Raw genomic sequence first — 12325 nt, 5'->3', positions numbered from 1 at the left:
ATGAAACCAAGTGTATGCCGACGTTTTTTAACCATGTCAACTTTGTATTTACCTACTGCCACGTCGTGTAAAAGGGTAAAACATCTAATGGGATGGATAAGCAACATTCTAATCAGCTATTTGGGCAGCCCAGCCAGTTGTAGCCCAGCCCAGCCCAGTCTGTGTACGTCTTTGGAATTCCAGAGTACAGTAACTACGCCGCCTCGTCCTTTGTTCTCCGTCGCACAGGTGGATGTTTTGCGAGGAGGGTGTGTATGTGTGGCACTGCATGCGCTTGCGTCTCCCCTGGTGAAGACAGGTTGTGCCGTGTGTGTGTGTGTGTGTGTGTGTGTGTGTGTGTGTGTGTGTGTGTGTGTGTGTGTGTGTGTGTGTGTGTGTGTGTGTGTGTGTGTGTGTGTGTGTGTGTGTGTGTGTGTGTGTGTGTGTGTGTGCGTGCTCTGGGCACACGGGGCCCAACCCGTTGGAGGACTCACCGCTGCAGAATCTGAAAGAGTAACAACACCCCTTGGCAATACAGGGAAAACCTCAAAAGGGATTCTAGGAACTGAGGTGTTCTGGTCAGACCAGAACGCCAAGAGGCATGATGAACAGTGTTGCGTGATGGAAAAACGATCCGTTAAGTTATTTTGTGAATAGGGGAAGCCGTGGGAAGACCTCAGAGCTGCTAATGTTAGAGATAAAAGGTTGTGCTCAATTTTTTAGTGCTCCACCAATAATTTACGCGTTATGGATTGCATTGCACTACAAAGAAGCTGCCTCTGTAATTTATTTTATGAGAGAAGACAATAAATTATTGCATCATAAACCGTGTTATGGGTGTAATGAATCTCTTTTGTGTATTACAAAGCAGATACCCATGTGTGCGTAATGAAAGTAGAAAGTGTAGCTGAGTCACGCTGTCTCGTGTTTACATTAGCCGTAATGGAAAAACACACAAGGGGCCGGCGTGTGTCTGTCCGGACAACGCTCTCTAAATTTACAGCAACCCTTATTGTGAATACAATGGGGCACAGAAACCGGGTGGAGACAGAAACCTATTATGTCTACACCAACAGGCAAAACAAGCTGATGCAGACCAACGGCAAGCCTTTCCCCAACAGTCACCGAGCCTGGAAAAGTATCGATGCAAAATGATTTTCAATGCAAGATAAATAATTCAGTCAATTCAGCCTGGAAGCGCAAGCTTGTGTGGGTGCAGATTCAAGCAACTGCAAAAAAAAACGCTTTTGATTGACAGGAATGCCTTGTGTAACTACGCATTTGCATACAAATGGAGCATGGCATGGGTTGCTACTTGTGCGAACCCACCCATTCTACCTCACCATGAAACTCAGCAGGTATCGAGATGTTCTGCAGCGCTGTCTGACTTTCATACCCCCCCCCCCCCCGCTTGTTTTTCTCTCCACCTCGCCCTCTGTTCTCACATGTCAGACACAAGCCCCACAGCCGAGAGGAGCAGGGGAAGGAACATTCAGGCACATGGGCCTCCCGCTTGTTTACTATCAGCCGGACAGGGGAGAGGCTGGAATGGGGATGTGGCGGTGTGGCTCGGGCTCTCCGTTGGCTGAGGTTATCGGCCTTCCTTCTGATTGGCTCAGACTGCCGGAGGGGGTGGGGGCGGGAAAAGTTGGGTTTGCAGGTGCCTTGCGACTGTTCCAGAAGTCTGAAAGGGCACAGAGACCAAGAATAACAACAAAACATTCCTGTGAAATGACCCAACTGAGAAGCTGTATCTGACCTTTCTCATAGTTTTTTTTTCACTCTGGCCTTTTGCCGCAGGAGCTGCAGATTATTTGCATATCGGCCTTTTGTGTATGCACGGTGTGTGTAGCAGCTTAGCAACAGCCTTCAATTGCACTGGGATTTAACGCGGCTTTGTGGGAGCCGCAACAGAATTAAAACAATGACCCCCAAGACAGAGGCATGTGTTATTATATCATCTTTTTATTAATGTTATCTACTTCTCAATATCATGTTTTTTTTTTTTAACAGCAATATCCACAAAATATTGACAGTGTGCAAGAAAACATGAGTTATGGCACATCAGAGGAAAAACAGTTACAAAAAATAGATATATTTTCTTTAGAATCAATCAAGGCAAAAAAGATACATATACTGTATGCGTACACAGCAGGAAATCAGAACATGGTAGATGGTTCTCGACCAGGGCTCGGGAGCTGATCGGCGGTCATCTGAGTTCAGATCCTCTTTCCCGCCACTTGACCAGAAATTCCACCCCTTTTTCCCCGCTTTGTCGTCACGATCCGTAGCGAGACGTTTCGCGGCGCCGTTTCCGCCACGGACATCGCTCAGCCGGTCTGACGCCCTCGGAAACGCACGAGCGTGGGATACCCGGCTGCTGATACCCCACAACCGACCGATCGGACGAGCGGGGGCGACGGGCCGGTGGTTACGATTCGTCGCCTCCGTTTGTAACCCGATCGGCGGTGGAATGGATACCCGAAAATAATAATAATGTCCCTCCATCGTTTTGGCCGCAAAACAACGTCAGATATCTGTGTATGTGACTAAAGCCCCTTTTGCACCAAGGGTTATCACGGGTCCTCGGTCACCTGATCGTAATCCGGGTGGCGTGTCGACGCAGGTTCACGTGAACCACGCAAACCAGACGCATTTGGCCGCAAAAGCAGTGAAGCGTCGTTTTGGATAAATGCATGTGAACTTCGATGCGCGGGTCAAACGTGGAAGGAGACGGCGGCCAAGTCATACAAGACTTGAATGGAACCCTCCACTATACTTTAAAAGGTGTTTGTCGGGTCTTTAAGCGAGCTGCTCGATCGAACAGCGTCTCAGAACACTTCCTTTTGATCAAACGTATTTAAAACAACGCACACAACAATTTCCCAGAACTGATCACTTCTTGCAGGATTCAAGGGGGAATTGAGGAGCAAGGAGGGATAGGATTTCGGCATCTGAACCAAGGAGACAGAGTGTGCGCGCGATCTGAAACCAAAACAAGGTGTCGATGGCCTGAATGGGGCTGAATGTGTTTGTCGGTGCGGGGGGGAGCGGCGCATACTGTAAGTTGATTCTAGTCTTTATTATGACCCATAATGCACTGGGGTCAGAGCCCCTCGGACCTGCACGTCTTCCTCGGCCCGGATCTGTGGGACCCGGGCCTGTGTGTCTAAGAAGACGAAATCCTTTCGAAACATAAACTGCGGCTCCTGTGCCGTAGCTTTTAAACATGCACGGATGAAGGCAGGGTCGAGCACCTGCCCAATCCTTTTATGTCCAGAATTCTAAAGCCCGCGCTTAAATCATCTTGATTCGTGCTGTTTGTCTTGGCACGTAATAAAACATGTCGTAACGAGGGGGTGTCTGTATCTCTCCGAATCATTTTGGGCGTGAGGGGGGGGTCTTGCTGCGAGAAATGAGCGAAGCATCGTGCGATCTCTCCCCCGGTCAGGGTCACTCTGACCAGTCGAGCTGTAATATCACTACACAGCACCCTGCACGGCACGTCCTCAGCGCACACACACACACACACACACACACACACACACACACACACACACACACACACACACACACACACACACACACACACACACACACACACACACGTGTGCATGCATCTCTTTCATGCTGTTCCCTGCTACTTTTGCAAAATCTACTACGTTATGAATGACACACACACACACACACACACACACATATATACACACTCTTCGTGTGACAATACAGCAGATCCTGTTCTCAATGTAACTGGACCACTGGGAGGTTTCCTGGTGCTACGTCAGTAAGTCAAAGCTGCAGAGCACGGAGGAAAAATTAAAGATGAGGGCGGGGCTTTGCGTGTGGAACCATCACATACACTGCAACAAATCTCGAGGGCTGGGGAAGGTAATCTTCCTACACCCAAAACAAGTCGGTTATCTCTGTTGGTGGTATGCAACTGTTCTTGTGGCAAATTGTTTTTTAAATTGACTCCCTCCACTAAACTCCTGAAGCAAGACAAAGTTGCATGAGAAGGATGTTGAATCACCTCACCCGGGTGGATAAATGAGACTAAAAATACATCGCCTAAGTTGGACATGCTTTGCAGTGCATGGCCAGTAGAGTATCCTATGCGACCCAAATGGTTTTAAATTGCACATATGCACTTGTGCATGCCTACCCAAGCACATATGTAACCCCATGGAGAGACACTTCTTCCCGGGGCATCTATTCCAAGAAGGAGCGATAGAACTCGGGACCAGGTGGGAAGCTTGCGAACCAAAACAACCAACGGGTCCAAGTCCAATTCTCGACACAAGTCCTGTCAAAGTTACCAATGGATTAGCAGGTCACGGAACCCAAATAAGGGGTCCACACTACTGCTTTCCGAAACAGTGGAGTAGTTTTTCCTAGATCAATGGCATCCCGTGCATGGCCTGCACTTTCACAGCGCTCAAAGCAAAACGTTTCATTTCTTTCCTTCTTTGATCCCTGTATAAAACCGTGGCCATCTTTAGAGGACACATGCATGTGCAAAGTTAATTTACTGAAAGTCTTGCAAGAAGGGATGCGCCAATGGCATTTTTGGAGAGAATGAGTAATGACTCTTGGGTATTAAAGCATTTTTACGAGTACCAATATCCAAAATTGGTATTTGTAAATCCATAAAAGCAAGAACTTGCAATTGAGTGTGTAATATGTGTGGTAATATTTGATATTTGTATTTAACTGTGTGTTGTCCAATATTTGTCTCAAACTGTATGCATGAGTGAATAATCACAATGGGCTCCAAGGACGTAGCAGACTTCTAAACCCAACCCCAACCCTTTTCCTGGGTAGATAGGAAGTCGGTTTTGAGTACTGAGATGGGGTATGAGATCACTCCATCCTTTATATATGTGCAATCTTAAACATAACAGGAATGATATTCCTATCTGACATGTATTTGATATATCATTGAATTAAGCAGGTATTCTATTCATATCTGAGGCTGAACTGAACCTTGACTACTGCAAGCCTTACAAACCCCGAATGACAAAAAAAAAAAAAAGACGGATATGAGCCTGACTGACGGAACAGTAAATGATACGCAAAGTAGTAGAAAACAAAAAAGTCTAAATTTAAAACATCCACAGAGGGGATTCCTTGTTTAACTTTTTTTTTTTTTGTTTATCTTACAAACACTGTACAGGGTAATACTCAACTGACCAGGATTCATGGACTCCATAGAAAGAAGAGACTCAAACTAACCCAAAACAACTACTCTCAACTTATCACTTCTGCACGTCGGAAAGAAAGTTTATACACTTGGTTCTTTTTTTTTTTTTTTTCCCCAACCGTGACCGTTTTTTTTTCTCCCCACGTTTTTACAATCAAGTTCGCTTGTTATTCCACAGAGGAGGGCTGTGGCGAAAAAGGTGCGACGGGGGAAACCACTCTGCCATTAAGAGCGTCTCGAGTGGAGCCTCACTGTAAGTCTCTGTGTATGACCGGGGGGGGTGGGGTTGGCATCTTCCCCGGTACAGGATCAGACTTTTAATTCCACCGATGGTAAAGTTTACCACCAGCAAAAACCAATGGGAAAAAAAAAATCGGATCCTGTGTCATTTAGGGTCAAAGTGCACCTAAAATTGTACTGCAAAAAACCCCCAAAAACAAACAAACGAAAAAAATGATCAAAAATAAGTACAGCATTGTCTATTTATCTATCTATCAAAATATCCAAAACAAACATTTCAATTACACGTAGGTTTTTTTTTTTCTAGATAAAAAGCAGTAAACGTCGGGTGTTAATGACTTGGGAGTTCTTGGGTCGACCGGCTCGCTGCTCATGTCAGAGCATATCAAGTTGCAGATCACGTCACCGCATCGAGTGAATACCCTCTAATTCCAGCAACACACATCCAACGATAATGGCAACGCTGACCCCGGATCTGCATCGAGGGCTGACTTCCCGTGCGGGTTGGCACGGCTGGGGCTTTGGCCACCGGACTGCGGACAGCGATGGTGAAGCCACAGGCAGAACGACTGCTGACATTGAGATCTTATATATTTTCTCCTCGTTTTATTTATTCAGCGAGCATAGCCCCAACAGGATTTGGGCGGGGGGGGGGGGGTTATATATTTCTGCACCCCCCTCCCCACACCCAACAATATGATACCTTTGCTCAATTCAATTCAATTAAGCTGTTTGTGGCTTCACTGACTAGATCATTCAGCACACAGTTAGCACACAGGCTGCCTTCATGCAGCCCCCTCCTGGTCCCCGTCACCTTTCCTTCCTGCCTGTACCGCTGTCCATCCTTTACTCCGTCACAACAACCCCCTGCACCAGTACTCCACTGCCAGTGCTTTCTCTGTGTAGAATCCCATCCAATTCCCTTTTCAAGTTAAGATGACACTTGAAGTTACAGAATTCACCAGCATATTTGAATATTACCAAAGCACCTTGGTTCATACTCAGTAATATACTGATCTTAGCCAATTTGAGCAGGTCAGACTGCCCCCTAGCGGTAGCCCCTGTGTATGGCGCTTATCCAGAGTGGCTGTGTGTGTTTGTGTGTGTGCGTGTGTGTGCATGCATATGTGTGTGTGTAAAGTTAACTGTACGTTTGTCTGTGTAGGAGTGTGTGCAAAAAGGAGAAGTTTCAGGATCAGTATGGGCTTGAGTGTGTTGTGCAATTCAATGCGTGTGTGTGTGTATCTATGTATTTGAATGCGTTTTACAGCGAGTGCCTTAATAACTGTGTGTGCATATAAGTCTGTGCGTGCGCGCATCGGTGTGTGTGTGTGTGTGTGTGTGTGTGTGTGTGTGTGTGTGTGTGTGTGCGTGCGTGCGTGCTTGTGTGTGTGTGTGAGTGTGTGTGTCTGTGTGTGTGAGTGGCGTGGGCGGGCGGCTATAGGATGATGCAGGGCTTCTTGTCCTTAAAGGGGTTTTCAGAGGTGGGGACCCCCACCAGCAGAGGGTCGCTACGCGCGTGCTGCTCACAGTAGCTCATCAGGTCGGCCGCCGCTTTGGATACCTGCAGGACGAGAGGGGCGGAGGGACGGCGGACGTGGGGAGGAGAGTGAGCGAGAGGAAGGTAAAGGGCGATGGGAGGAGTGCACGTTGAAACACATCCGAAGTGGAAGGCCCGCGCCGGCCGGCGTACCTTGATGCGCTCGATTCCCGCCTCGATCCTCAGTTGTTCCACCAGCTTCCTGGCCTGGGCGATATTGTTAGTGGTGGACATACTGATCCATCAGAATACACCAACACAGGAGAAGTCTGGCATGGAGGGAGAGAGGGAGGGAGGGATGGCGGGGGGGAGAGGTGGTCATAAAATGATGCAAAGATCATTGTAATTCTGCCACTGTGTTCGTTAGCAGGGACTCGCCCTCATCTTGAAATTCGACGGCCCTTCGCAGCCTGAGCTGTTGAGTAACAGCGCCACCACCAGGTGACTGTGCTGGTGCAGCCTGGTGCAAGTTAGATTTTGTCACAAATGACGGTGGTCGTGATGATCGCAGTTCACCAAGTGCGCTGGAGTTGATAAAAGGCGTTGATAAGAGGCGCAAGTGAATAAAGCAAATATGTCTTACCCAACTGATGGTCTGCAGGGCTGTGAATCCAACGAAAAAAGCCGGTGAGTTTTTTGGGGGGCGGTGATTGCCCGACCGAGAGTGGTTCCCGAGTCACAGTGGCGGCGTCAGGGAGCGGCTGAGCTCACATCGGTTAGCCCGGGCTTTCTCTGAGGGACACAGGGGAGTTGGAACTGGGATGAATACGTTTTACATGATGCAACGTGTATTGTATTTAACAGTGGACAAGTGATTACGGTCAGAGGTAAAAGGCCCCGTGCACACTTGAATTAACACTACATAGAATATTGATGACTTTCTAAAATTCGCAGATTTTGTAATTTTTCCTGGACCCCCCCCCCCCCACAGGGATAAACAAAATGTTATTCTAGCAGTTACGTTAAGATATTTTTATTTGATCATATTTCATAAACCCACACAAAAATAATTCTCAGCACAAAACATTCATCCGTATTTCCTTCTTGTGCAGGTAAATCAAATGAAACAAAAACAAAAACTACTCCAAAAAATGGGAAATCGTCTTTCATTTGCAGTAATTAAAGTTCCAGTGGTAGTAATGATTTCATTTACTTTGCATAGTCTGATTAAGATCAAGAGCATATTTGCAAGAGATACCCGAGGGAAAGACATAAAATCACAATTTACTCACACATTACAAAATGTATATTTGCACAACGGAGCCATTTAAGCAAAGTCCAGTGAAAAACATCCACAATGAAGTGTAACAGCTACCCAAAAATTAGATGATCTGATTAGATTAGATTAGATTAGATATATTCAATTAGATTAGAAATATTATATGAAATATGTAAGATTAGATAAGATGTATTCGATTAGATATATTCGATTAGATCAGATTAGATATATTAGATAGATATGATTCGATTAGATTAGATGCATTAGATTAGATCCAATGAAATGGATTTGATGGATGTGATTAGATTAGATTAGATATATTAGATGAGATCGATTCAATTTGAACTCATTTCAATTTGTAAGATGTTGATGATGATGATCTGACCCGACACAAGAGGCCACGACGAAAGGCAAAGCTCCTGTGACGATGATGGCGCGTCACGATATATCGAGCACGGACCCTCTGTGGTGTACTGGCAGTACACCTGACAACCACCTGACGCAATCGCACCTCTCGCTCTGCGTCTCCACCTCTGGCCCCCTCTTTCTCGTTCCTTCCCTCGTTCTCTCCATCCTCCCCCTTCCTCCTCCCTCTCGCTCTCTCGGGATGAGAGTCCCGCTTTAATTACTCCTGCTGTGAGCAGCACAGAGATTCACGTCTGTAATTAGGGCGTTTGCGTGTGCGTGCGCATACACGTGCACTTGTTTGTTTGAGCGACGGGGGGCGGGGGGAGATAAGCAAGAGACTACTGATAAACTTCCATTATTATAGGACTGACAGTATTATCTTTACACCCTCTACACACACACGCGCGCACACACACACACACAGGTTGGCTTTGGACCATTTCTTCCTTCCAAGTTTCATTCTGGCCTTTCTCGTCCTTTCTCGCCTATTACAAATTTTTAGATAAGATTGAAATAAATGAAAAACGAGGTACTTTTTTCATTTATAGTATTATGTTTCTTATCTTTCATGATAAGGTGAAAACCAAGGTGAGCACGTCATCCTCTGCAGCTTACAACCATATATTCAGCAGGGTTGAAACACATAAACACCCAACACACACATGACTTCATCCATTATGGCGGATAGGAAGCGTGTGTGAAACATAACGGTTTCTTTTTTTTCCCCCCCAGAGCGATCAAAACTCTGGCGCTTTCACTGCACATTCGAGTGTCTAGCCTGTTGATCTTTCAAACTTTCTGCTGTGGCGCATTAGAAGTGATGAGGCTCAACGCGCGCGCGCGCACACATACAAAATGCACAACACACACAAACATGAACTCCTTTATGCCTCTCCAAGTCCCTATCACAATTACACCGACGTCTATGAAACCCCCAAAACAAGAGAAGAGAACATGTGTTGTGTGTGTGCGTGTGTGTGTGTGTTTGTGTGTGTGTGTGTGTGTGTGTGTGCGTGCGTGCGTGCGTGTGTGCGTGCGTGTCTGCGTGTGTTTTGGCCTGGGCCCTCTTCCTGCACCCGGTGGGCAGAGTAGCAGGCCCGCATCTTTATTCTAACAGACCTGGAAGCTCCTCCGCAGGAGCCGGAGCCGCTCCGCCACGGGCCCTGCGCGCCGCCGTGCACCGTGAAAACACAATGCGGGCATTTTAATGGATAGAACAGCATGTCCCCCTCTCTCCGTCACGGCTATCCGCACACCAAACGCGTGCGGATAGCGCATAGTGCACACACACACACACAAGCGCACACGCATGCACGCACACACACCAGCACGCATCCAAACTCACGCGATCCTGCGTGCACATTGACGGCAATTGATATCGTTGCAACGTGCAGACCAGACCCGACCCAAAGCCCCAAACCCTGGATGTGAGCAGAGGGACCGGGGGGGGGGGGTGTTGACACGAGAGGCGCAGGCTGCTCTGCGCGAACCTTCCCGGGGGGGGGCGGCGACACCGGGCGCAGGACCGGAGCGCACGCATCGGTTCTTTTTTTTTTTTTTTTCCGCTATTCTGCACATGGAACAGCGCGGGCCTCGCTCGTACGGTGGCGCACAATCCTCCCAGAGTCCGCTAAAGCAGTAGGAAATATTCCACGCACTGACCCTTCCTCCCTTCCCCACTCCCCCCCCCCCCCCCAGCTCTCTCTCTCTCTCTCCCTCCCTCTCTCTCTCTCCCCCTCTCCCTCTCTCTCCAAGACTTGGGGAAATCCAAATTCGTGACACCGCTGAAGCCCTCTCAGCCGCCGCCGCCGCCTCCGGTGCGCCAAAGCCCCCCACGGGGGTGCGGGGGGAGGCGGGGTGAGGGGGCGGCGGCGCGGGAGGCTTGTGCGCGCAAAAATGCAAAACGCGCAAAAGAGACGCGCGTACGCGTCGCGACGGCACACGGAATACACGAGACGGCGAAGTGTCTCCGCACTCACCTCCGAACGCGCCGGATTTGGGGTGATTTAAAGGGCCAGGTCCGCCGGTTCCCCCTCTCTGCTCCCTCTCCTCTTCTCCGCCGAGCCAAACGCCTCCCCCTGTCTGTCCACTCCACCCTCCCTCCCTCCCTCCCTCCCTCCCTCCCTCTCTCCCTCCTTCCCTCACCCTCCCCACTTCCATCCACTTGTGACAGGATAACCCCGCACGCAGACACGCGTTTGCGGTGCGGACGTGCGGCTGCGCGTCTTGTCGGGGCCCGGGGAGCTGCAAGCCGGAGCAACCGGGCCGCGACGCCCGCGCTGTGCCCGCGTCAGTCCACGGATTTATCTCCACGTGCACTCGAACCGGACACCCGGCTCCGGAGTCTCGCGCCCGGAGGCTCCGAGGCGCTCGCGTCCTTGACGTCACGCGCACGACGCGCACGACGCACGCGCGGTGAGGTGCGCGCGGCGCATGCGCGCACCCCCGCCCTCCCAGCGCACCCCCGCACCCCCACCCCCACCCCCACCCCGCTGCCACACGGGGGCGTGGTTGGCCAACGCGACGGGCCCGATCCCTGCAGGAGACGCGACGAGGCCGCTCCTTTCTAAAATCCCCCCCAGGGCCCAGGCCTTGCGCATGCGCACCGAGGGTTGGATGGAAGTCGTGGGAGTTAAGGGTGTGGGTGTAGATTATTACTCGGCATATAGTAATATGACCCGTGTTGTCTAAACATAGTCCTACACGCAATAGGGCCAGGGGTTCCAAAACTGCCCTCCGGGTCCTTGCATAAATAGCAGGGGATCCGCAGCAAAATTATTATTTTTTAAAATATTATTTTTATCTTTATATATCTACCCCCCCCCCTTTTTTTTAATTTAACATAATATTTAGATCCAAGTTATATGTTAAACGACATGGGAGCTACTATTAAAGGCAAATCAAAGCTCAGCCTTATCTCATCTGTCCTATGTGGAATCGGTCAACATCCCCAGTGCGCATGCGCAACGAATGCACACGCACACGCATTACGTATGCAGCTTCCGTCTTGTCGACACGCACAGTCACCTCCATTGAAACCGTTCTCGGCTGCTCGCCACAGCACGGGGTGACTATTTAAAGAGGAGAGAGAGGGGCGGTGGGGAGGCAGAGAGATGGAGGGAGCGGGGGGAGGGAGGGAGGGAGGGAGAGGGAGAGAGAGATGGGGAGAGGGAGGGAGAGATGGGGAGGGGGAGGGAGAGAGAGGAAATAGAATCGGGGGGGGGGGGGGGGGGGCGAGAAAGAGTGGGAGATAAGAAGGCAGAGAGAGACGGCGATGGATTAAAAGGCCAAAAAGAGAGAGAGAAAGAGAAAAAAAAAAGAAGAGGCGAGAACGAACGAGAGAGCGTCACAAGGAAACAGGACGGAGGAAGAAGAAGTAGAGAATATTAATACCAACACAAGTCATGTATGAAATGCACCTAAAATAACCATGGGGAGATAGCAGTGGTTTCTGACGATTTTGTTTTGCACCTATTTTTTTTTTTTTCCCTAAAATTGTCTCTCGGACGGAATAAGAAAGCTAAAATCAGCTGTGGCGGGAGCCTTCCCCAAATACTTTCTACTCGTGAAACGTCCGTGGGGAGACCAGGTTTGGCCTCACGCGGTTCTCCCCGCTGTGCTGTAGTTCAACGGTTTTTCGGCAGATATGGCCTCGGCAGCCTGACCCCCTCTTTTAAGAGACATTGACCTGGGATACCCGACCAAATCCTGCTGACCACGGGGGTGTTGTGGACGGAAA

General features: G+C 49.2%; 1 protein-coding gene across 2 annotated transcripts; it reads right to left on the bottom strand.

Annotated features, from left to right (window-relative positions):
- Positions 1–1961: 1961 nt before the first annotated feature.
- Positions 1962–10650, bottom strand: gng7 (guanine nucleotide binding protein (G protein), gamma 7). Of its 2 annotated transcripts, none has more exons than XM_080012173.1 (4): positions 10566–10650; positions 7543–7691; positions 7113–7228; positions 1962–6983 (listed from the first exon to the last, which is right to left on the bottom strand). In XM_080012173.1, the coding sequence occupies exons 3-4, from the start codon at positions 7191–7193 to the stop codon at positions 6858–6860; spliced, it is 207 nt and encodes a 68-aa protein (XP_079868299.1). In that variant the 5' UTR covers positions 7194–7228; positions 7543–7691; positions 10566–10650; the 3' UTR covers positions 1962–6857. The 2 variants fall into 2 exon arrangements, with proteins under 2 accessions (XP_079868299.1, XP_079868300.1); XM_080012174.1 differs by lacking the exon at positions 10566–10650 and adding an exon at positions 9932–9990.
- Positions 10651–12325: the final 1675 nt, after the last annotated feature.

The sequence above is a fragment of the Zeus faber genome (genome assembly GCF_960531495.2).
Source record: "Zeus faber genome assembly, chromosome: 13".
In the NCBI taxonomy this organism is placed as follows: Eukaryota; Metazoa; Chordata; class Actinopteri; order Zeiformes; family Zeidae; genus Zeus; species Zeus faber.
The sequence above is the reverse complement of the archived record's forward strand: the minus strand, read 5'-3'. Positions and strand labels throughout refer to the sequence as shown.

Coding starts and splice junctions, on each gene's coding strand:
- gng7 (XM_080012173.1), bottom strand. CDS start 7,193: ATGTCCACCACTAACAATATCGCCCAGGCCAGGAAGCTGGTGGAACAA. Junction 6,984..7,112: donor CGGGAATCGAGCGCATCAAG/GTACGCCGGCCG, acceptor CTCGTCCTGCAG/GTATCCAAAGCGGCGGCCGA.